This window comes from Oncorhynchus mykiss, chromosome 25 (genome assembly GCF_013265735.2).
Source record: "Oncorhynchus mykiss isolate Arlee chromosome 25, USDA_OmykA_1.1, whole genome shotgun sequence".
In the NCBI taxonomy this organism is placed as follows: domain Eukaryota; kingdom Metazoa; phylum Chordata; class Actinopteri; order Salmoniformes; family Salmonidae; genus Oncorhynchus; species Oncorhynchus mykiss.
In genome coordinates, this window is record NC_048589.1 from 2,116,199 (window position 1) to 2,143,073 (window position 26,875).

At 41.5% G+C, this 26,875-nt stretch overlaps 1 protein-coding gene across 3 annotated transcripts in view; it reads left to right on the forward strand.

Annotated features, from left to right (window-relative positions):
- The window catches only part of LOC110505224 (G protein-coupled receptor 137Ba), a 60,791-nt gene extending 41,248 nt beyond the window's left edge, over window positions 1-19,543 (forward strand). The window contains exons 4-7 of one of the 3 annotated variants that reach the window (XM_021584313.2): window positions 493-642; window positions 3,680-3,805; window positions 14,787-14,911; window positions 16,504-19,543. In XM_021584313.2, coding sequence (XP_021439988.2) covers window positions 493-642; window positions 3,680-3,805; window positions 14,787-14,911; window positions 16,504-16,750 — 648 coding nt within the window. In that variant the 3' untranslated portion in view covers window positions 16,751-19,543. Of the gene's footprint in view, window positions 1-492; window positions 643-3,679; window positions 3,806-14,786; window positions 14,912-16,500 lie in introns of all 3 variants that reach the window. The other 2 variants (XM_021584314.2, XM_021584312.2) reach the window with 2 other exon arrangements.
- Window positions 19,544-26,875: the final 7,332 nt, after the last annotated feature.

A 26,875-nucleotide genomic window follows, 5' to 3' on the forward strand; every position in this document is an offset into this window, starting at 1 on the left:
GTTTTGACTTAAATCAGCTTGAAATTCTATGGCAAAACTTAATGGCTGTCTAGCAATGATCCACAACCAACTTGACAGAGCTTGAATAATTTTTTCAAGCATAATATGCAAATATTGTACAATCCAGGTGTGCAAAGCTCTTAGAGACACCCAGAAAGACTCACAGCTGTAATGTATTGACTCGGGTGTAAATATTTATGTAAATGAGATATTTCTGTATTTCATTTTCAAAAAAACTTGCAAACATTTCCTAAAACATTTTTTCCACTTTGTCATTATGGGTTATTGTATGTAGATTGGTATAAAAAAAAGTGATACATTTTGAATTGCAACTGTAACACAACAATATTTGGAATAAGTCAAGGGGTAGGAATACTTTCTGAAGGAACTGTACATACCTTTCTCTAGAGGGGTAACATACAGTACATGAACAATACTCACTATACTTCTCTCTCTTTCTCCCCTCTCCCTCCTTCCTACCTCTCCCTGTAGGGTACGTCAGTGTGCCAGGCTACAGCCATCGGGGCTGCAGTCATCCTGCTCTACATGTCCAGGGCCTGCTACAACCTGGTGGTGGTGGCTCTTTCTCCAGAGGACCGGCCCAGCCCCTTCAACTACAGCTGGTACAACGTCTCTGACCAGGTAGGATAACCCACGCACCCTCACAAGCATGCACGCAGACACACATACACATAAAATGGTGATGATGAGGATAGTTCCAGTTAAGTCACTGTGACAGGACTAGGGGCGTGTGTGTGTGTGTGTGTGTGTGTGTGTCAGGACTGTTTAACCGTCAGTGAAACTTGCTGTCCTAGATATCCAAAGCTCACAGTGCTGTGCTGCCAGCCAAACACACGCATACAGACACACATACAACTGCTGTCTGACATAATTAATCATCTATAATATTGCTGATTAGTCTGCAAACACCCTGTGTGTGTGATTAGGCTATGTATGTAACTAACTGGCAGTCACATCCATTCTTCATTAGTTGCATGGTTGATTTTTTATTTATTTTTTACATACGTCTCCATGTGTCAACACACATGCTGTTTCTCAATTGTGCACACGTGTATGCCCAATGTAAGAGTCCATGTGTGTGCAATGTGCATATGTGTGCTCATCTGTGTGTGTTCATGCTTATATAATGTGTCTGGCTTTACATGGCTCTGTGTGTGTTTTGTCTGCGTGTGTGTGTTTTGTGTCTGTGAACACTGTAAGCACTTATGACTCAAAAAGTATTTATACCTCTCCACATTTGGTTTAAGCCTGAATTCAAATTGGATTCAATAGATTTCTCACCCATCTACACAGAATACCCCATAATGACAGTGAAAACAACATATTTTTTAGAAATTTTTGCACAATTTATTGAAAATTAAATACGTATTCACACCTAGCACCTTTAGCAGTGACTCTTTCTGGGTAAGTGTCTAAGAACTTTGAACACCTGGATTGTACTATATTTGCACATTATTCTTTTTAAAATTCATCAAGCTCTGTCAAGTTGGTTGACAGACAGCCATTTTCATGACTAGACAGCCATTTTCATGACTAGACAGCCATTTTCAAGTCTTACCATAGATCTTCAAGCTGATTTAAGTCAAAACTGTAACTAAAGCCACTTCATTCGGTGTCATCTTGGCAAGCAAATCCAGTGTATATTTGGCCTGTCCTGCTGAAGGGTGAATTTGCTGCTCAGTGTCTGTTGGAAAGCAGACTGAACCAGCGTTCTTCTAGGATTTTGATGTGCTGTTGTGCTTGGCTCTATTCCATTTATTTTTATCCTAAAATAGTCCTTGCCGATGACAAGCATACACATAACATGATGCAGCCACCACCATGCTTGATAATATGAAGAGTGGCACTCAGTGATGTGTTGTGTTGGATTTGCACCAAACATAACGCTTTGTATTCAGAACATAACGTTAATTTCTTTGCCAAATGTTTTGCAGTTTTACTTTAGTGCCTTATTGCAAACAGGATGTATATTTTGGAATATTTTTACTCTGTACAGGCTTCCTTCTTTTCAATCTGTCATTTAGGTTAGTTTTGTGGAGTAACTACCATGTTGTTGATCCATCCTCAGTTTTCTCCTATCACAGCCATTAAACTATAACTATTTTAATGTCACTGTTGGCCTCATGGTGAAATCCCTGAGTGGTTTCCTTTGTCTCCGGCAACTGAGTTAGGAAGGACACCTGTATCTTTGTAGTGACTTGGTGTATTGATGCAATAACCGAAGTGTAATTAATAACTTTACCATGCTCAAAGGGATATTTACTGTCAGATTTCATTTACTCATCTACCAATAGGTGCCCTTTTTTGCGAGGCATTGGAAAACCTCTCTGGTCTTTGTGGTTGAATCTGTTTTTGAAATTCCCTGCTCGACTGAGGGACCGACTCTGTATGTGTGCGGTACAGAGATGAGGTAGTAATTCAAAAATCAAGCACTATTATTGCACACAGAGTGAGTCCATGCAACTTATTATGTGACTTGTTAAGCACATTTTTACTCCTGAACTTTTTTTTAGGTTTGCCATAACAACGGGGTTGAATACTTATCGACTCAAGACATTTCAGCTTTTCATTTTTAATAAATTTGTAAACATTTCTAAAAACATAATTCTACTTTTGGACATTATGCGGTATTGTGTGTTGGCAGTGACACAATCTCAATTGAATCCATTCTAAATTCAGGCTGTAACACAACAACGTGTGGAACAAGTCAAGTCAAGGCACTGTATGTACAGTATGTGTATATGGGTCCCTCTGTGAATCTGTGTATATATATATATATATATATATATATATATATATATACAACCCATTTTTACAACTGTTCTCCAGTCTCCCTTCTAAGTTGACACTTGGCTTGATTTCACTCAGTCCAAGGATGCTTTGATGACAGAGCCATCCTATCCAGTTTTGTTTGCTGAGTGGCTGAGAGCTCTGTGGCTGCTGCAGCAACAATCCATTTGAGGGGATTTGGGAGGATATGGGCTCTATGGGGGAAAGGTCTTTGTTTGTCTATAAATAACTCAGTCAGGCAAGGCAAGGAGGGGGAGCACAGCCAAGGGCTGCCTGGTGCTAGTGACCTAGATCTGAGCTCAACCCCTGAAATAGACGGCCCTGTACTGGAGGTTTCCCTTTTTCCCATAGGCCATCTGGGGCGCGTGTGTGTGTGTGTGTGGTGTCTGTCTGTCTTGGTTTATTGCTTTAAATGTAGTTTAAATGTGTCTGTCGGACACATATAAGCACACACACTCGTGTGTCTTTATTTCTGTTTCTCTGTCTCCTGTCTAATCTATCCGTCTTGGTTCGATTGAATTTATCATATAATTACAAGTAGTAGGCTGTAGTATACAACATTGCGTAAATGTGTGTATTTGTGATTATCTGAGGGATAATCTTAAGGTATATTTAGTTCTCAGTCGACATACTTGTCTGCATGTCTTTATCCATGCTCTAATTACTCATTGTGTCTGTGTAAATCTCCTGTCATCATGGAAATCCCTCTGTACACATGCTGTCAATCTCTGTCAGTGTCGTTGTCTTGTTGTCCCCCAACATCTGCCTCTTTCGGGTTGTGTTGCCTGTGTGTCTTTAATCTTTCTGGTGTGTGTGTTTGTCTGTTTAATTTCTCTGAATGCTTGATCGATGTGTGTTGTGCTTCCAGGCAGACGTCGAGAAGATCAGAGGAGAGGCCTACATCATCTTTGGGATCATCCTCTTTTTCTGGGAGCTGCTGCCCACCAGTCTGGTTGTGGTCTTCTTCAGGGTACAGAGGCCCAATCAGAACCTAGTAAGACAATAGCCTTATTTCACTTTTACGTCATAATGTAAACAGCGCATTGCACTCTAGGATTGATAGGGGAGTAAATTCCGTCAAATTCAAAAGGTGAACAGTGCAATTCAATAGGTAGCTGACATGTCTGCGCTGACTTTGAGAAAAACACTTGAAAGGAGCCACCCTTTCAACAGCAGTTATAGAAGATAATGATGACAAGTGTCTCATAAGTTGCAATGTAGTGGGATTTTGTTGTCGAAAAGCAAGTCTAATAAACGTTTAGTAACAAGGTTAGCTAGTTGATTATGCTGGTAGCGTAGCTAGCTAACATTATCTAGCTGAGTTCACTGTTGCCAGCTAACATTACCAATGAACGATTCTTCTCACTCTACCTACCATTTGTCCAACACAATTTAGCAAATTGAACATTATGTAATTCTGTGTTATACCCAGGTCCAATGTTATACACTTAAGCACAAGCCATAGCAAATAACCTAGCTAAGTATTCTGTATCTGGTATTTCCGAGTGAGGACAGTGTACCCCCTCCAAAGGCAGAGAATTGGGGGGGATAATACGTTGAACATCCCAGACAAATTCTCCTACAGCTCAATAGTGGACTTCCTCACAAAGAGAACAATAGGAATCAGGGAGGGAAGGAGTTAATGTTTTTACCTGTGGTGGAGAAGCCTCTCGAAGGGTACAATGTATTTAGCTCAGGCCATGTGAGTGATGTGGAACTCAACAAGGTGCAGGATGCTACTCATGTCAGGGCAAAGTCCTTGCCTCGTTTAAAGAAAAAAAAACTACCAAACTGGACTGGTCATCCATAATACAGGGCCAGTGGCAAGGGCCCCCTGTACCTGTGTGGCTGGGCCAGGTGAGAAATGCAATCATGTGGCTAGACTTCTGTTTGGTCTTCTGGATAGAATTAGCACTGACATCAACACAGCACCCCCAAGCTGCAATTGCTGCCATAGACCTGTAAGAATAGGTAAGTCTCCTGACCTGTGTCAAGTGATTTTCCTAAACAGTAAATATGGTTATATTGATTGGGCCGACTCAAATCCTACATATAGGCTAATCATACAAAAATATTGTCAGAATGTCCTCTTTTAATTTCCATTATTTTAGGAGAAAGACATACAGTGATCATGAAAATGGCATTGGAGGCGTACAGCCAGTACAAAGCCTGTAAATGACCAAGGCCTAACATGACCAAAACAGCAGAGGCCTTGAGGATCTTTAAGACAAAACACCATGACACCGGACTACTCTATGTAAGACCACTATCTCACCCTGTCCCATCAAATTGCTTCCTGGTGAAGTTTAAGATGTAATTTATTTAAAGGGATTGTCGTGGAAATCTTAAATGAATCATTGTTTATTACCAACCAACTCGATGCACCATATGTACACATGTCGATCAGGAGCTCTCACGGGACACTACCAATGTGTGCCACCCACCTGGGCATTGCATGGCAACCATTTTGGGCCAGAATGCTCACCACACATCAACTATCAGGTGGAGAGATGAGGTGAGATATTTGCCAATTAAGGATGTGAGGGATAATTAGGTGGCCATGATTTGAAATTGGGGCAGGTTGGGAATTTAGTTAGGGACACAGTAGAGCTGTGTAGTAGATCATGCAAGCCACACCTTTATGTACTATGGACATTTGGTGTCCTTAAAAAAAAAATGGGGTTCAAAAGGAGCAGATTCAAAACGACGTCATTGGCCAGGCAAGAAACAGGCTTTGGTTTCAGAACAAGAAAGGAAGTATATCAACAAGCTTAGCCAAGAGATGTGCAGGAAAGGAGAAGAGTTAAGAAGGGTTAATCAGGAGCATCATTTACATCAGGACATCCCGGTTAAAGAGTGTGCCAGCAATCAAGTATGGAGTGGAGCATGAGACAGTAGAGAAGTATGTTAGACAGAAACAAGAGGAAGGAGCTGTAATAAGGGTGTACTATGAATGCGGCTTGTTTGTTGATCTAGCAGCCAGTCCTGCAGAGTCCCCAGCAGTGTTGCCAACTAATTTTCTGGGTAAGTTGCTAGAGGCAGGTTGATTTGTTGCTAAATTCCGTTGTGATGTCATTGCGTGATAACGTAAAACTGCGTAGAATACACAATCACGTATAATAACGTACAATAACTCAAATTGACTGGCCATCCCGGGAAAAAATATGATTTGACTTTTGTTCAGGTACAGACTCCCACTCTTTTCTGTACTTCTGGCTGTACAATTTTGATTGAGACATGTTGATTGATGTTGTAAGTTCTGTTCAAGATCAAATGTTCTTGACCAACTATATTCATTGGGTTTGGCTCGTCGAATCCGTACTACTGCTGCAGTCAGCCAACAATGATTTGCAATTTGCTGAAATTGCTGCTGGCCTGCTGCTGCCTGTGCACGAGCTGAGCGCCTGCTGCTGACGTCACTCACTATGCACTTTTGCAGCCAGACACGTGTTTTGGGACTCAGTGTATGACAGAGAAGTTTTGTGTCATTTAGAGGGGAAAATGCGTGCATTTTAGCGTTTAAGTCACTATTCAAAAGTTGCTAAAAGTTCGAAATACATTTTTAAAAGTAGCTAAATTTGTTGCTGTTTGAAAAAAAAAGTTGCTAAATCTAGCAACAAAATTGCTAAATTGGCATCACTGGTCCCCAGTGCAGGCAGTTCAGGTCAATGGCAGTAAGCAGTCATTTCCTCTGCATGAAGTCGATACCATTGTTTGCTTGAAACAAAACCACTCTACACATCCTTCTACTATCAAGTACAGATGCAGATAGCAGTAACCCAGAGAAGGTGGTGTGAGTTTGAAGTGTTCACAAATTCTGTAGAGGATATGCTAGTGGTCAGGGTGATGTTTTATCCCATCTTTTGGGGAAAACTGAAAGAGAAACTGTTAAATTTCCAGTGAGCACAATTTTAGGCAAAATGCCAACCTGAATGCATTCAGCAGTGATGATTAGAATTAGTTTACTGTCCAAGTACTTAGGAAGTCCACTCTTGGTCCAAAATGAAATGAGAACCAAACAAGTATTGTAAATTGTTTATGTATTTTCTATTTATTATATTATCTATAACAATTCATATATTTATAAATGTATATAGTGTAACGAATGTTTCCGTCAATATCCAAATGTTACATCTCCACAAGAAATATCACAGTACAGATTAAAAACAGTTAACCCATTAAAAGATGTCTGAGCAGAATAAACGCATGTATTATTTGTGACCTGCCCTATGAAAGCCGGGGAGATCCTGCGGGTTGTTATGGAAGGTTTTGATCTCCTCATCCACCACCAGGTTACTGTCTCTCCAACAACAATGATGAATTAAACTGTTTGCAGCAAAACATTGTTAAACAAGATTCTGTTTTATGTATGGGAGACCGTAGTGATGTGAAATCATTGTGTTTGGTTATAGCTACCTTGGGTAGTGGTATATCCAGACATGCCACACACTGTACTACTGATTGATGTAAAATCATGCACACCACACCTTCAGTCTACAAGAGGAGGCCAGAATAGTATTAGCAGAGCACACAGTTGAAATATGTTATTGATGTGCTTCCAGTAAGTGAGTGGAACTTTCCTTCCAAGTATATGCCACAGCTTAACCCTGCACCAATAACCTCTTGACATGATTGCGTACCCTTGCAATGGCAACCGACTCTACCAACTTTGGTATGCCCATTTTTTCCCACTGGGGTGCAGAAAATTAGGTGTCACAAGGCAAATGTTCTGCTTTGCCAGCGCCTCCCTCGCAGTCTGCACAGACCCAGGAGGAGCCTGAAAGAGACAGAGATATATTATTCTTGCTTCTCTCAGACTCAATAACACTAGGTCATTAATATAATACACGCAGATGCATGTGCACACAAATGACCTACACCACAATGTGTTATTATAGAGGTAAGTTATTAGGCCTACGAGGCTTGGTGCTTTTCCTATTTCCCTTTTTAACGACTTTGGTAAGAATGAATGCATGTGAAATAGACAATCTCATCCTTGCTCCAAACTGGAATCAAACCTGAGACCTGCACATCACATTGTCCAGTCTGTTTTTTTTTTAAATGTGATAGCATGACTTCATGAATGCGTAGAAAAACATTTAAGTGGCCCCCCGCTTGACAGCGGAGATACATTTAAAAAAAAGTTTTAAAGTCAAGTCTTTGCAGTTCTTCTTATTTTGCCTTGGGGCGGAGAGGAATATTTGCTGTTTTACATTTCATGCAATTCTACAAATTTGGCCATAGGCTGGAGAGAAATGTTTGCAGTTTTTAATATAATATCTGACTAACAAAGTCAATGGGGGCCACCCGGATAGTAATTCAACCATGATAACAAATTTAGATAGCTGTCCGCTAAACTAACTTAACAATGTAAAACATGTTAGCTGACATGGGTTAATTGACTGAATATCAATGACTGATATAACAAGAGAAACTGCTAATGCACTCTTCTTACTTGCAACAGTAAGTTGAGACCTAGACTTCAAAATGGGGGCTGCACATCCCTGCCCTAAACAGTTTTTCTTTACGGCACTATTATGACCGCCTCTCTTCGCTCATGAACTACTCTAAAATGGGGTAAGTCACCATATTGTAACTAGAATAGCCTAGTTATTCATAATGTAAGCCTGTTATTTTCAGAGTACCTAGCTAGTTACCTAATCATTCTCTCGCGGTTCTTGGTCATTACTCAACATTTGTGGAAAAAATAAAGAAAATATGGTTTTGAACAGTGTCTGCTTTCTTCATTTTTTTGGTTTGATTTGTATCTAGCTAAGCTGTGTGTTGTAAGAGAGCACAATCATAAAGCCAGGCACAATCCACATTCAGGTACTGGGTTGGATAAAGCAAAAACACCCACTTCATGGTTCGTGTTTTAATAATATTGTTGTCTGCAAAAGGAGCATCTTAAGCAAACTGGTTAGGAACACAAGATATGTTAACTAGCTAGTTAACATAACAGCAACATGCATCGAGCTAGCTTAGCTAGCAAGCAGTTAAACTACCTCAGGTCGTCCTCTTTGTCTGGGCGCAACTGCTTTCTTCTGAAGTTCTTTTACAGTCGATGGGTCAAGTTGGTGTTCAGTCAGGGACATTTGTGCATTGGCATAGGTCAGGTTGGGTGTTTCTATTATGTCAGGCCATTCTTTCTTTCAATATTGTTGTGGTATTCTGGTCGTAGGACCTGGCACCCTGCTCAAAATACAGGCTACAGATGTCCACTTAACGTTACTACTTTTTTGTCTGTCATTCCGAATTAAAGTGTTCCAGACTACTTGTTGTTTTGGGTCAGTCGGTAGTCTGTGAAATGTAACTTTGTGTCGAGTCTAGCAGGTGTTGTGTCAAAGCTCCCCCCTGACACAATTCTCCCTGAAACCACCCCCCCTCACGTTAGGCTGCGTTTCATTTGATTTTTTATGCCGGTTTGATCGCGGGGGAGGCACTAGTAATGTCTGCAGTGTATTAGTCTATAAATAAATATCTTTGCCAAAATGTGTCATCTCTCCCATGTCTTATTCGACTAGTAGTTGTTCTGAAATGTTTATTGCTTGCCTACATTTTACTCCCTCCTCTATGTTTAATATAACACACATACATTAATTATTCATTTTTGTTCTAAAGAAATTATTTGACTCTGATGTGTGCCACAAAGTATTTGACTCTAGCCACAAATGTAAGGACATTAGAAGGGGGGGGTTTGGCTTGGCCATTTTTTTGCCTGCCGAAATTCTTCCCCTTATCTATCTTTGGACTGCAAGGCATGGCACACTTCAGAATAATTTTGGTCGCTCATGTTGACCAGTAGTCTGTGCCACAGAATGCAAAATTAGAGTATAAAGAAACATAAACATTTATTTTAATAAAATGTTGTAATGTTTAAGAAAATAATGATGATACACAAATATTATCACACAAATGACACAAAAACATCACTAAGTTAAATTTGTTAACAAACATTAAATAAGAAATATAATTTTCGATCTTTGCGCAATAAGATATAAAATGACAAATCAAATATAAAAAGACAAATAGCATAAACAAATATTGGAAAGCTGCAACAGCTTGACTGAACATTTAGTCCACTTTTTATGGAAAGTTTTCCAGGTGATGCTGTCGCCTGGAACTCGAGCCTAACCTAGTCCTGACAGACATAATCCTCCAATAATGGGATGGTTTTCATACAGGACTGGTGGAACCATCGTGGGCGGCGGTCACAACCAATCTGAAATTTATGAGGAAAAATGTTAAAATATTTAAAACATTAAATACATTTTCTTGAATTATAATTATTTCATTATCAGACAAAGCGAATGATACTACCGCTAGAAATATTACTGTTTTTCAAATTTGTACTCCTAAAAATATGCCTTTTTAGAAGTGAACAAGCAATTACCCAGTTAGTGTCTTCCTCATTATTGTCCACCTTCCACAGAAGTGGCACAGTCGGCTCAGGTCATCATATAAATGTTTTTTTAAAATCTTCAATTATATTTAATAAGAAATTGACCATACCAGTGTTTTGGAGGAGAGTGACTGCTATTTCTTCTCACATGATGTTAACATCTTTGTCCGTATTTGAAAAGACAATTGACTCCTCCTGCGCACGTTTAGCAAATTGGGTTAAAAAAATTGATGTGCATTTCAGTTTTCCCCAACAAAATTATGTTACACTTAAGATTCAAATTCGCGAGTATACAACGACACAGCTATAATATAATTTGACAGTTCTGTTTTGCCTTTTCGTCAGTATACTTTTAGTAGGTTAATTGTACATTACTTATACTCTCATACTTACTTTCAAGGCAAAGACCCCACAAGAAGTAACATCTTGTTGGCATGGGTGAGGAAGGGTACCACACGTCCATCTGGAGATATTACACTGCTTTTGTCTCAGGAATGATCTGAACATATGTGTTATTTATTATTTTTTTATTTATTTTTTTGTTGTTGAATTTTTACCCCTTTTTCTCCCCAATTTCGTGGTATCCAATTGTTGTAGTAGCTACTACTATCTTGTCTCATCGCTACAACTCCCGTACGGGCTCGGGAGAGACGAAGGTTGAATGTCATGCGTCCTCCGATACACAACCCAACCAGCCGCACTGCTTCTTAACACAGCGCACATCCAACCGGAAGCCAGCCGCACCAATGTGTCGGAGGCTACACAGTGCACCCAGCAACCTTGGTTAGCGCGCACTGCGCCCGGCCCGCCACAGGAGTCGCTGGTGCGCGATGAGACAAGGACATCCCTACCGACCAAGCCCTCCCTAACCCGGACAACGCTAGGCCAATTGTGTGTCGCCCCACGGACCTCCCGGTCGGGGCCGGTTACGACAGAGCCTGGGCGCGCACCCAGGGACTCTGATGGCACAGCTGGCGCTGCAGTACAGCGCCCTTAACCACTGCGCCACCCGGGAGGCCCTGAACATATGTTAATAAAAGTACAGCATTTTGAAATACTTTATTGATTACAATATAGAGATTAATAATCCAAGAATCCAAGAATGCAGGGATTCCAGCAGGGTGTGAGTTGAAGTAGTCAAATTTGGAGCGGACAAGGGCCGGAATGTAAATGACGTGATCTTCTTGGATTATCTAACATCTGAGAATGGGCAGGCATTCCCTCGGATGAAGAGCATCTCCTTCTTGCTGATTATGTGCTGTCATCCAGGTGGAAATGTCACCTGCATATCTGATGTAGGAAAAGAGATGAGAGTTAAGTTGTGTCCCTTGAATATGTTTATGTACTGTACATGTGTGAGTATGTGTAGATATATCTTGGTATATATTTATTTTAATTTCTATTATTATTATCATTTTTGTGGTTGGAGGGTGGGGGGAGGTTGATGGGGATGGTGGTGCTGGGGGTGTTCCATTGAGGGTGAAGGGACCTATTGGGGAGGGGATTCTTCATGGAGGCACATTCAGTCAAAGTTATGTTTATTATATTATTATTATTATTATTATTATTATACATTTATGTTTTTCTTCTTTTTGTCTATTATAACAGTTTACAGTGATTATGGATATGCACTCATGTTGACTTATATACAGTGCCTTGCGAAAGTATTCGGCCCCCTTGAACTTTGCGACCTTTTGCCACATTTCAGGCTTCAAACATATAGATATAAAACTGTATTTTTTGTGAAGAATCAACAACAAGTGGGACACAATCATGAAGTGGAACGACATTTATTGGATATTTCAAACTTTTTTAACAAATCAAAAACGGAAAAATTGGGCGTGCAAAATTATTCAGCCCCCTTAAGTTAATACTTTGTAGCGCCACCTTTTGCTGCGATTACAGCTGTAAGTCGCTTGGGGTATGTCTCTATCAGTTTTGCACATCGAGAGACTGACATTTTTTCCCATTCCTCCTTGCAAAACAGCTCGAGCTCAGTGAGGTTGGATGGAGAGCATTTGTGAACAGCAGTTTTCAGTTCTTTCCACAGATTCTCGATTGGATTCAGGTCTGGACTTTGACTTGGCCATTCTAACACCTGGATATGTTTATTTTTGAACCATTCCATTGTAGATTTTGCTTTATGTTTTGGATCATTGTCTTGTTGGAAGACAAATCTCCGTCCCAGTCTCAGGTCTTTTGCAGACTCCATCAGGTTTTCTTCCAGAATGGTCCTGTATTTGGCTCCATCCATCTTCCCATCAATTTTAACCATCTTCCCTGTCCCTGCTGAAGAAAAGCAGGCCCAAACCATGATGCTGCCACCACCATGTTTGACAGTGGGGATGGTGTGTTCAGCTGTTTTGCTTTTACGCCAAACATAACGTTTTGCATTGTTGCCAAAAAGTTCAATTTTGGTTTCATCTGACCAGAGCACCTTCTTCCACATGTTTGGTGTGTCTCCCAGGTGGCTTGTGGCAAACTTTAAACGACACTTTTTATGGATATCTTTAAGAAATGGCTTTCTTCTTGCCACTCTTCCATAAAGGCCAGATTTGTGCAATATACGACTGATTGTTGTCCTATGGACAGAGTCTCCCACCTCAGCTGTAGATCTCTGCAGTTCATCCAGAGTGATCATGGGCCTCTTGGCTGCATCTCTGATCAGTCTTCTCCTTGTATGAGCTGAAAGTTTAGAGGGACGGCCAGGTCTTGGTAGATTTGCAGTGGTCTGATACTCCTTCCATTTCAATATTATCACTTGCACATTGCTCCTTGGGATGTTTAAAGCTTGGGAAATCTTTTTGTATCCAAATCCGGCTTTAAACTTCTTCACAACAGTATCTCGGAGCTGCCTGGTGTGTTCCTTGTTCTTCATGATGCTCTCTGCGCTTTTAACGGACCTCTGAGACTATCACAGTGCAGGTGCATTTATACGGAGACTTGATTACACACAGGTGGATTGTATTTATCATCATTAGTCATTTAGGTCAACATTGGATCATTCAGAGATCCTCACTGAACTTCTGGAGAGAGTTTGCTGCACTGAAAGTAAAGAGGCTGAATAATTTTGCACGCCCAATTTTTCAGTTTTTGATTTGTTAAAAAAGTATGAAATATCCAATAAATGTCGTTCCACTTCATGATTGTGTCCCACTTGTTGTTGATTCTTCACAAAAAAATACAGTTTTATATCTTTATGTTTGAAGCCTGAAATGTGGCAAAAGGTCGCAAAGTTCAAGGGGGCCGAATACTTTCGCAAGGCACTGTATTTGAACTTTCTTTTCACCCAGAGTACAATTTCATTTATTATTGTTATTATTTTTTTATTACTACTGCACCCTACATTCTTAAACTTAAAAAGTTGTAGGAAAAGCCATAAGAGGGAAAAGCACGATGAGATGGGGGATTGAGGGATGGGTAGAGAGAACAGTCGAGGGCTTTGAAAACTGCTTATTATTGCTGGAATAACCACTTTCTTCTAGTCTAATACTTCCTGTGGCACACATCAGAGGGGATGATAGGTCACCAAAAATTATTCTGAAGTGTGCCAGGCCTTGCAGTCCCATGATAGCAGGAGGGGGGGGGGGGATTTCGGCAGGCAAGAAACCCCCCCCCCCCCCCTTTATAATTTCCTTAATTTTGTGGCTAGAGTCAAATACTTTCTATAGAACAAACTTCACGTCAGGATAAGCAACCGAAGTTAGTAGTAGTGTTATATTAAACATAGAAGGAGTAAAATGTAGGCAAGCAATAAACTTTTCAGAACAACTACTAGTCGAATAAGACATGGGAGAGATGACAGATTTTGGCAAAGAGATTTATTTATAAACTCAATACACTTGAAACAAATAGCCGCACCGAAAACTGCAGGTTTTACTAGTGCATCCCCACTATCAAACAGACATAAAAAATCAAATGAAATTCAACCGAACTTGATCAGAAATCTCAACTAGCAAGCAAGACGCAGCAATGAAGAACTGAGTGCGTGCGCGTTCACGCGAAAGAGGGGGGATTCTTGCAGGGGGGAGCTTTTCGGCACAACACCGGCAGTACGGTACACAGCAGTTTACTTTGGACATACTGTTGTGTCAGTTCCGGACCCCGCGTTTCACCTGGGTTTACCTTGGGTGCAGACGTTTCAAATTTACATCCCTACTGATCCCAGAGTGCAACGCTGTGTTTATGTTGTAAAAGTGAAGTAGGGCCATTGACTTTGTGTAAACCAGCCAATCAAGGAGCTCACATGAATCATATATGCGTTTGAATGCACATTAGTCAAATGTTTGCCTACCTCGGTACAGGGTAGCTTAAAACAGCATGAGCTTTTAAGGGGCCTTTATTTTAAAGTTATCAGCTTATCTCATCTAGTTTGAAAACATTAATTTATCACCGGTGGAAGTTACAACTACACTTAATTCGAAACACAAATGAGTAGGAAACGATTTGGGCCCATATATGATGTACTTACAAGGATATTTCCAGTGTTATTACTATGGTGTAAGTACATATAAAGGCATGTTTTTCTTGTCCGAAAGTACTTATTAAACTGTGAGAGTGTCCTTTTCCCCAGGCACCAGGAGGAATGATCAACAGCCACAGCTTCAGTTCCAGGGCCTATTTCTTTGACAACCCCCGGAGGTACGACAGCGATGACGACCTGTCCAGGAGCATCAACTCCAGAGCAGATCGACCGAGGTGGGTAACATTCCATTCAGTCACCTATAACATCTTATACTGAACAAAATGATAATGTTTAAAGATTTTGTTGAGTTACAGTTCATATAAGGAAATCAGTCAATTTAAATATATAAATTAGACCCTCATTTATGGATTTCACATTACTGGGCAGGGGTGCAGCCATGGGCGGGCCTGTCCCACCCACTGGGGAACCAGGCCTAGCCAATCAGAAGGCCAGTTTGACGTACTGCCAAGTTCTCTAAAATGACGTTGGAGACGGCTTATGATACAGAATTGAAAATTAAACTAAATTAAACAAAATTGGACAATCATGCGGTCAGCATGCCTATTGCATGAGCCCTCAAAACTTGAGACATCTGTGGCATTGTGTTGTGTGACAAAACTGCACATTTTAGAGTGGTCTTTTATTATCTCCAGCACAAGGTGCATCTCTGTAATGAACATGCTGTTTAATCAGCTTCTTGATATGCCACACCAGTCGTCAGGTGGATGGATTATCTTGACAAAGGATATCATGCTCATTAACAGGGATGTAAACACATTTGTGCACAAAATGTGAGAGAAATTAGATTTTTGTGCGTATGGTAAATTTCAGTGAATTTTTATTCCAGCGCATGAAACATGACACCAACACGTTACAAATAAAGTTGTATTGGTCACATACACATATTTAACAGATGTTATTGTGGGTGTAGCTAAATGCTTGTGTTCGTAGCGCTGACAGTGCAGTATTATCCCATAATACACACAAATCTAAAAGTAAAATAATACAATTCAGAAACATATATATATATATGAAATGAGTAAAACAGTATTACATTTACTACTGTTCTATGTACATAGGACAGTAGCCTCTAAGGTGCAGTGTTGAGTAACCGGGTGGAAGCCGGCTAGTGATGGCTATTTAACAGTCTGATGATTTGAGTAGAAGCAGTTTTTCAGTCTCTCGTCACAGCTTTGATGCACCTGTACTGACCTCGCCCTTCTGGATGATAGCAGGGTAACCAGGCCATGTCCCGGGTGATCTTTTTGGCCTTCCTGTGACATCGGGTGCTGTAGGTGTCCTGGAGGGCAGGTCGTGTGCCCAATTGTGCATCTGTAAAAGTTTGAGGGTCTTAGGGGCCAAGACAAATTTATTCGGCCCCCTGAGGTTGAAGAGGCGCTGTTGCGCTTTCTTCACCACATTGTCCGTGTGAGTGGACCATTTCAGATTGTCAGTGATGTGTACGCCGAGGAACTTGAAGCTTTTCACCTTCTCCACTGCGGCCCATCGATGTGGATGGGCTCCGTCTGCTGTCTCCTGAAGTCCACGATCAGCTCCTTCGTTTTGTTGACATTGAGGGAGAGGTTATTTTCCTGGCACAACTCAGCCAGGGTCCTCACCTCCTCCTTGTAGGCTGTCTCGTCATTGTTGGTAATCAGTCCTACTACTGTCCTACTACTATATGAACGCACAACTTGATTTTGCGTTCATATTTTTGTTAAGTATATATCCCCTGTTCACAGTCATTTATATTGCATCCTATATTGTCTGCATACAGTCACCTATGTGATACAATGCTGAGTTAACCTTGTCTCTTCTACAGTAGTGTCTTGTCCACGACGCCCCAGTTGGGCCCCAGCTGGTACGGCTCCACCCAGAGGAACGGCAGCCTGACGGGGTTCCCCCAACTCCCCAACGGCCCCCAAACCTCCACTGCCCCACTCCTCTTAGCCTATGGAAACATCCAGCCCGACCAGCACCATAACTACTACTCCACCCCCCAGAACTACAATGCCACCCCCCATAACTACTATTTCACACCCCAAAATCACTACTGCACTCCTCAGATCTAACCACCCCCACCGGCCCCAGTAGATACCTCTGAAAACAATATTTAACTCAGGAAAGGGCCGGTCCTGACCTTCAGCTACATGGCTACGACCCTGGGAAAGCTTTTATTTTCTTGATTTCTTACCCCTCATGAATAGCAGCTGACAAACACAATCAGTGGGCGAATGCAATCATATTTAAAGTACATTCTATTTTATTTTCCCACCCATCTGTGTTTGGGGCTCACCTTTGACCTTTGGTGCTGTGGAGTTCATACAGGATGTGACCCTGTGACTGACACTGCGTGACTTCCTCATTCCAGCTATTGACCTGTCCCCTCCCCCACCAACGCTACTTACCTGCACAGCTTGTTGGGTTTTCCGGGGTCAGACGGGACCAGATGAGGGGAGGTCAGCGGTGGTTAGGGAGTAGTCAGCTCAGTGATATTCCAGTTATTTAAAAAGTTTTCCAATGTTTCTAGTTCAATAGTCCTGGACCATTCTACTATTCCTGAAAACTGGGGAGAGTCTGTAGAGGAAAATAAGGAAGTGTCTGTATGGGAAAGGATTGTGCATCTCAGCTTTTCCACACACATACTGTATGTTTGTCGGACATCAGAGTAGTAAGTCCTCTATCACTGTCAGGGACCAGACAAGTGCGTGGACCAGCACGTATGTCCCCCTCATCCCTTGCCTATTTTGGTTCAGTCCAGTGGGCATTTCTCCCCGCCACACCTTTGCACATAGACTCCCCTCCATGAGTCGGGAGGTGACATTTGCACTTTAAAAAATCCCCTAATTTCACATTCTGAGGACAAGATCCTGGCTTGAATGTAGACTCGGCTCCTAATCAAATCTGACTATCAGGGTGTTCCTGTGTGTTCCCTAGACCCTGTCTCACTTCCCTGTAGAACACAAGTTGATACCTGTGCAATGAGCCATCCATGACGATGCCCTTCCAAACCAACACCGAGGCTATAATCATGTGCAATGCCCTCGGTATTCAAACCTAACATGCACTGGGACACCATGGGAAGTGTTAACGCTGCATTTGAATCTTTCACTGCTGTCAAAGACAGTATAAAAGAGGAAGGCTACTTTTGCCAAAGCGCGCACAGATTGAGAGCTGGGCCTAAAAACGAGTCTCGAGCCTCCAGCTTGCCTAGCGGGACAATCCCAGGATGGTACACCTGCTCCTGAGGGCATCCATTTTGGCGATGGGCCCCTGATGGAGCATAGACTTTGGGGGAACAATATGTTTCTTAATGAATGTTCTGCTCTGGACCCAGTAAAATGAATGTACGGACCAAGTGTGGATCGGCGGAGGGATGTTTTATAGTACAGTACTCCTTTGCAAAGCCCTAGCCTGAGTCCAGATCTGTTGTGCTGTCTTGCCATTGTCATTGTCACCAGACAGCACAAACAGGCTTAAATACACCCTCTCTATCCTGACTATAATAGTATACAGTAGCTGTATCCATGTGCTAGTTTACGGCATCAAGCTCACCATCATTAGTCCCTGATCTGTTTGTGCTGTCTTGCCAAATCCTCTGGTCATATTCAAGCCATTGGCCATAAGTGAGACAGCACAGACAGATCTATGACCAGGCTACACTATCATACAGGGACACATGAAAATGTGCCATTAAATGTTACTGTTAATTTTTTTCCTTGTGGAAAACATCTAGCACAAAATGCTGTATATAACGAAAGTGATTAAGCTTTATGTCCTACTTATTTCCATTTTAACTGCATTCCATGTTTGTTTTTGTTATACTCCATGGCTACTAGTACTGCCCAGGTGTACAGGGCACGTTTGTGTGTTCGTCTCTGTGTGAGTATGTGTTTGCTAAACTTGCTTATATGCACATTAAGGGTATAGGTAGGAGGTAAGACTGGTTGTTTTTCACTGTTGAACAGTGTTGTTTGCAAGAACTTGTTCAGAGAGGGAAAGAGGAATTGCAGTCTAAAAATGTGATTTTTATATTTGTTTTGCCTTTTATTTTCTTGATTTCTTACCTTCCATGAATATCAGCTGACAAACACAATCAGTGGGCGAATGCAATCATATCAGTACATTCTATTTTATTTTCCCACCCATCTGTGTTTGGGGCTGTCACCTTTGACCTTTGGTGCTGTGGAGTTCATACAGGAAGTGAGAAAGTGGGACTGAAAGTGAGAAAGTGTAACCTCAGGTTGAGCTTTCTCTCACTCTCCTAGGGCCACAAGCCAATTCCAGTAGACTCTTTTTTTTTAAAATTAAAATAAATAATAATTTTAGAGGTGGATTCCTTAGGGCCATGGTATAAATAATCTTTCCCTTAACCTGCTTTGGAGTCTCAAACTAAGTTATTTTATTGTTGCTGTTAGCTTATGTGTAGCATACGTGTGATTGTTGCAGCAAATCTGTTAGTAAGCAGAGGATAGCAGGCAGCTATAATCAATGGGAAAATACTGACAGGTTCTCTGAAAACGTTTATATTTTCACCCTCATATCCAAGAGCATAAAGCATTCTATCCAGCATGAATGCAAATTATCCTTTAATAGCAACAATTGGGGAGATACTGCATTCAAATGTAGGAGTTGAAAGTATTGTATTTTTATTGATCTTATTTTGTTTGTGAAATCTATTGTCGTCTCAGTTCTTGTCTCGCAAAGAGCATGTTTAGCCTTTTATAATAATTATAATTTGTCTCTTATTCTTTGTTGGTGGCCAATGAATATAACTTGTTTACCCATCTTTCATAGATCACTAAAGATGTATATGCAAGCACTACCATGTTAAAATAAAGTTTTACTGCACTGTTTAAAAAAAATAACTGTGTATGTGTATGTTCAGGTCAACCTTGGTTAATCCACCTCCAATCGAACAGTTAAAGGATTTGATAGAAGTGAAGGTCAACCTTGGTTAATCCACCCCCAATCAAACAGGTAAAAAGATTTGATGGTCAACCTTGGTTAATACACCCCCAATCGAACAGTTAAAGGATTTGATAGAAGTGAAGGTCAACCTTGGTTAATCCACCCCCAATCAAACAGGTAAAAAGATTTGATGGTCAACCTTGGTTAATCCACCCCCAATCGAACAGTTAAAGGATTTGATAGAGGTGAAGGTCAACCTTGGTTAATCCACCCCCAATCAAACAGTTAAAGGATTTGATAGAGGTGAAGGTCAACCTTGGTTAATCCACCCCCAATCAAACAGTTAAAGGATTTGATAGAGGAGAAGGGGTCATGGTACTTGATCCTTGCCTTCTCGGTTATTGGTCAATGTATTGAGGATCTGAGTGAAATGGCATTCAGTGTAATGAGAGCTGTCTTCACATATATCTAAGATATGTTTTTGACATTTAAAAAGCCCTGCAGCAGCAAATGTCATGATTCTCTCCACAAATACTTTTTACCACCAGATTTTAGTTGGCCAAACTGCTTTGAGACTGGAAAGACTCTTGGCAATTTCTTCAATAAATTACTTTGCCTATTGGTCTTGGGTTAAATACAGTTGGGCAAAAAAGTATTTAGTCAGCCACCAATTGTGCAAGTTTTCCCACTTAAAAAGATGAGGCCTGTAATTTTCATCATAGGTACACTTCAACTATGACAGACAAAATTAGAAAAAAAATCCAGAAACTCACATTGTAGGATTTTTAATGAATCTATTTGCAAATTATGGTGGAAAATAAGTATTTGGTCACCTACAAACAAGCAAGATTTCTGGCTCTCACATACCTGTAACTTTGTCTTTAAGAGGCTCCTCTGTCCTCCACTCGTTACCTGTATTAATGGCACCTGTTTTGAACTTGTTATCAGTATAAAAGACACCTGTCCACAACCTCAAACAGTCACACTCCAAACTCCACTATGGCCAAGACCAAAGAGCTGTCAAAGGACACCAGAAACAAAATTGTAGACCTGCACCAGGCTGGGAAGACTGAATCTGCAATAGGAGCTTGGTTTGAAGAAGTCAACTGTGGGAGCAATTATTAGGAACTGGAAGACATACAAGACCACCTGATGATCTGGGGCTCCACGCAAGATCTCACCCCGTGGGGACAAAATGATCACAAGAACGGTGAGCAAAAATCCCAGAACCACACGGGGGGACCTAGTGAATGACCTGCAGAGAGCTGGGACCAAAGTAACAAAGCCTACCATCAGTAACACACTACGCCGCCAGGGATTCAAATCCTGCAGTGCCAGACGTGTCCCCCTGCTTAAGCCAGTACATGTTAGAGCATTTGGATGATCCAGAAGAAGATTGGGAGAATGTCAGATGAAACCAAAATATAACTTTTTGGTAAAAACTCAACTCGTCGTGTTTGGAGGACAAAGAATGCTAAGTTGCATCCAAAGAACACCTTACCTACTGTGAAGCATGGGGGTGGAAACATCATGCTTTGGGGCTGTTTTTCTGCAAAGGGACCAGGGCGACTGATCTGTGTAAAGGAAAGAATGAATGGGGCCATGTATCGTGAGATTTTGAGTGAAAACCTCCTTCCATCAGCAAGGGCTTTGAAGATGAAACGTGACTGGGTCTTTCAGCATGACAATGATCCCAAACACACCGCCCGGGCAACGAAGGAGTGGCTTCATAAGAAGCATTTTAAGGTCCTGGAGTGGCCTAGCCAGTCTCCAGATCTCAACCCCATAGAAAATCTTTGGAGGGAGTTGAAAGTCCGTGTTGCCCAGCAACAGCCCCAAAACATCACTGCTCTAGAGGAGATCTGCAAGGAGGAATGGGCCAAAATACCAGCAACAGTGTGTGAAAACCTTGTGAAAACTTACAGAAAACGTTTGACCTCTGTCATTGACAACAAAGGGTATATAACAAAGTATTGAGAAACTTTTGTTATTGACCAAATACTTATTTTCCACCATAATTTGGAAATAAATTCATAAAAAATCCTACAATGTGATTTTCTGAATTTTTTTTTTTCTCATTTTGTCTGTCATAGTTGAAGTGTACCTATGATGAAAATCACAGGCCTCTCTCATCTTTTTAAGTGGGAGAACTTGCACAATTGGTGGCTGACTAAATACTTTTTTGCCCCACTGTATGGCTGTGGTATCTATCAGAGGTCACCCGTTTCTGACCTCATTTGAAAACAGTATAAAACAGGTGTCCCCTACAGAATGAGAGCCTGCATTCAAGGGCACAATACGTAGAAAAAGAGCAAAGCAGGGTTGTGTTAATTAGGACATGTAATGGATGTTTTAAATTGTTTTGCAAAGGAAAAAACAAAAATGAGCATTTCTTATTGGATGCCGAGGTAGTTTCATCCCGTTTCGGTGTGCATTCTTCTGTGCCTAATGAAGACTACCCAGTTCTCAAGGCTCAAGAAGCCTCTGGTTGTCACTGCGACTGATAAATCAACCATAAATATAAAATCGACCACTTTCTCTGATGGAGCCAAAAATAACCGGTGTGGTGTTAACGGTTTGCATTCCTAAGTACTGACCAACGTTAACCGCTCACATAGTTCTCTCCTCTGTGGACGACTGGATGTCTAAATCAGGGTTTTGTGTCTTGGCTGAACTCTCCTTGACTGATTGAATACGGGCTCGAGCTCCCATGTGTTTTGACAGAGAAGACTGCCTTTCAATCCACCGTTGTATTCCCATTCCTCTCTGATCCAGTAACACTTGGGATTGTCGTGGAATAATCAGAATTTGTTGGTAACATGTTGTTGTTTTATATTCATCATATGTTTGTAAATTACATCTCATCAAGAATGTTATTTTTGTATAATACTGTGGCAGGGTTTGCAGTATCTGTTCTATGTCAAGACTAAGTTGTTTGGGCTAGAGAGAGGGGAGAGGTAAAGCGTGTATCTCTTGGCTCCACAATGTCTGTGTGCCAGTCAGTGTGTCTCTGTGATCTTGTCAAGATAGGATTGGTGGTATTTAGAATTGGTTGTATCTAAATGACAATTCGATATATGCCTGTTGATATGGAGGGTTGGTTTATGGTTCTGAGTTTGAGAAAGGAGACAAAGCTGAACGATGAATTATGCCGATGCTGTCTTATCCTGTGTGTGTCTTTGCTATAAAGGACCTCATTTGAAATGTAGAAGGGGCTCTCAGAGAATTCATTGAGAGACACTGAATTTATCTGAGAGTCACAGGATTGTGATAGAGCTGATTTAATTAAAGATGGACTTTGATAACTAACTCTGACTTGTGTGTGGTTTGCGCTCATGATTTGGTAGAGGAAATTTCCACGACAGGATCAAGTTGACTTCACAGAGTTACTTGTTATTCAGCTGATGTTGATTCACAGTTTATCCATAATCAACAACCTTCTGCCTTTACCAATATTCACAAGGATTCCTAAGTGTGTCAGTGTGAGGGGTTATCAAAGCCAGCATTTGCGTCACTTGGAACAGACGGAACCCACAGCAGATTAGCAGTGGAAGGCATTATAAAAAAAAAGTGTTTGTGTACTGAAAAACAAATGTTTGTACTGGTAAATGCGCTAGTAAAGTACAGTGAGCTCCAAAATTATTGGGACGGTGACACACTTTCAGTTTTGGCTTTGTACTCCAGCACCTTGGACTTGACATTATACAATGACTATGGGAGGTTAAAGTGCATTGGGACAAATTCACATCTTTTAAAGTAGTAAAAGGTGAAGTATTTGGTCACATATTCCATTTACCACATCAAGCTTTTGACTCTATATATGTGTTGGATGCATTTGCTGTTTGTGTTTCAGATTATTTTGTGCCCAATATAAATGGTAACTAATGTACAGTATGGTGTCACTTTGTGTCTAACTTTCTCACCTATCATTATTCACGATTCATTCAGGGTTATCGGTAATCATGGTAGCATCCACACTAAATGTAGAACTTTTTAGAAACCTCTTATTTTCAATACAAGTGACTCCAAAATGACACAGTATATTATTAACCATTCATTTCTATTTATTGGGCACAAAATAATCAAAACACAAAACTGCAAATGCATCCAACAAGTTTGTAGTGTCACAAGCTTAATGTAATCATTGCGTGCTAGGAATATGGGACCAAATACTTAACCTTTTTACTACTTGAATTTTTTATTTTTTTTATTTCACCTTTATTTAACCAGGTAGGCAAGTTGAGAACAAGTTCTCATTTACAATTGAGACCTGGCCAAGATAAAGCAAAGCAGTTCGACACATACAACAACACAGAGTTACACATGGAGTAAAACAAGCATACAATCAATAATACAGTAGCAAAATAAGTCTATATTCGATGTGAGCAAATGAGGAGAGATAAGGGAGGTAAAGGCAAAAAAAAGGCCATGGTTGCGAAGTAAATACAATACAGCAAGTAAAACAATGGAATGGTAGATTTGCAGTGGAAGAATGTGCAAAGTAGAAATAAAAATAATGGGGTGCAAAGGAGCAAAATAAATAAATACAGTAAGGGGAAGAGGTAGTTGTTTGGGCTAAATGATAGATTGGCTATGTACAGGTGCAGTAATCTCTGAGCTGCTCTGACAGCTGGTGCTTAAAGCTAGTGAGGGACATAAGTGTTTCCAGTTTGAGATTTTTGTAGTTTGTTCCAGTCATTGGCAACAGAGAACTGGAAGGAGAGGCGGCCAAAGGAAGAATTGGTTTTGGTAGTGACCAGAGAGATAAACCTGCTGGAGCGCGTGCTACAGGTGGGTGCTGCTATGGTGACCAGCGAGCTGAGATAAGGGGGTACTTTACCTAGCAGGGTCTTGTAGATGACATGGAGCCAGTGGGTTTGGCGACGAGTATGAAGCGAGGGCCAGCCAACAAGAGTGTACAGGTCGCAGTGGTGGGTAGTATATGTGGCTTTGGTGACAAAACAGATGGCACTGTGATAGACTGCATCCAATTTGTTGAGAAGGGTATTGGAGGCTATTTTGTAAATGACATCGCCGAAGTCGAGGATCGGTAGGATGGTCAGTTTTACAAGGGTATGTTTGGCAGCATGAGTGAAGGATGCTTTGTTGCGAAATAGGAAGCCAATTCTAGATTTAACTTTGGATTGGAGATGTTTGATGCGAGTCTGGAAGGAGAGTTTACAGTCTAACCAGACACCTAGGTATTTGTAGTTGTACACATATTCTAAGTCAGAACCGTCCAGAGTAGTGATGCTGGACGGGCGGGCAGGTGCATGTAGCGATCGGTTGAAGAGCATGCATTTAGATTGACTTGTATTAAGAGCAGTTGGAGGCCACGGATGGAGAGTTGTATGGCATTGAAGCTTGTCTGGAGGGTTGTTAACACAGTGTCCAAAGAAGGGCCAGAAGTATACAGAATGGTGTCGTCTGTGTAGAGGTGGATCAGAGACTCACCAGCAGCAAGAGCGACATCATTGATGTATACAGAGAAGAGAGTCGTCCCAAGAATTGAACCCTGTGGCACCCCCATAGAGACTGCCAGAGGCCCGGAAAACAGGCCCTCCGATTTGACACTGAACTCTATCTGAGAAGTAGTTGGCGAACCAGGCGAGGCAATCATTTGAGAAACAAAGGCTATCGAGTCTGCCGATGAGCATGTGGTGATTGACAGAGTCGAAAGTCTTGGCAAAGTCAATGAATACGGCTGAACAGTATTGTTTCTTATCGATGGCGGTTAAGATATCGTTTAGGACCTTGAGTGTGGCTGAGGTGCACCCATGACCAGCTCTGAAACCAGATTGCATAGCGGAGAAGGTGCGGTAGGATTCGAAATGGTCGGTAATCTTTTTGTCGACTTGGCTTTCAAAGACCTTAGAAAGGCAGGGTAGGATAGATATAGGTCTGTAGCGGTTTGGTCAAGAGTGTCCCCCCCTTTTGAAGAGGGGGATGACCGCAGCTGCTTTCCAATCTTTGGGAATCTCAGACAACACGAAGGAGTTTGAACAGGCTGGTAATAGGAGTTGCAACAATTTCGGCAGATAATTTTAGAAAGAAAGGGTCCAGATTGTCTAGCCCGGCTGATTTGTAGGGGTCCAGATTTTGCAGCTCTTTCAGAACATCAGCAGACTGGATTTGGGAAAAGGAGAAATGGGGAAGTCTTGGGGTACAGTGCTGTTGACCAGGGTAGGGGTAACCAGGTGGAAAGCATGGCCAGCTGTAGAAAATTGCTTATTGAAATTCTCAATTATAATGGATTTATTGGTGTTGACAGAGTTTCCTATCCTCAGTGCAGTGGGCAGCTGGGAGGAGGTGTTCTTATTCTCCATGGACTTTACAGTGTCCCATAACATTTTTGAGTTTGTGTTGCAGGAAGCAAATTTCTGTTTGAAAAAGCTAGCCTTGGCTTTTCTAACTGCCTGTGTATATTGGTTTCTAACTTCCCTGAAAAGTTGCATATCACGGGGGCTGTTCGATGCTAATGCAGAACGGTTAAGGGCAGTCAGGTCTGGAGAGAACCAAGGGCTATATCTGTTCCTGGTTCTAAATCTCTTGAATGGGGTATGCTTATTTAAGATGGTGAGGAAGGCATTTAAAAAAAAAAAAACAGGCATCCTCTACTGACGGGATGAGGTCAATATCCTTCCAGGATACCCGGGCCAGGTCGATTAGTGTTTCAGGGAGCGTTTGACAGTGATGAGTGGAGGTCGCTTGACCGCGGACCCATTACGGATGCAGGCAATGAGGCAGAGATCCCTGAGATCTTGGTTGAAAACTGCAGAGGTGTATTTAAAGGGCAAGTTGGTTAGGATGATATCTATGAGGGTGCCCGTGTTTTCGGCTTTGGGGTGGTACCTGGTAGGTTCATTGATAATTTGTGTGAGATTGAGGGCATCAAGCTTAGATTGTAGGATGGCTGGGGTGTTAAGCATGTTCCAGTTTAGGTCACCTAGCAGCACGAGCTCTGAAGATAGATTGGTGGTAATCAGTTCACATATGGTGTCCAGAGCATAGCTGGGGGCAGAGGGTGGTCTATAGTAGGCGGCAACGGTGAGAGACTTGTTTTTAGGGAGTTGGATTTTTAAAAGTTCAAATTGTTTGGGTACAGACCTGGATAGTAGGACAGAACTCTGCAGGCTATCTTTGCAGTGGATTGCAACACTGCCCTCTTTGGCTGTTCTATCTTGTCTGAAAATGTTGTAGTTAGGGATGGAGATTTCAGAGGTTTTGGTGGTCTTCCTAAGCCAGGATTCAGACACGGCTAGGACATCCGGGATGGCAGAGTGTGC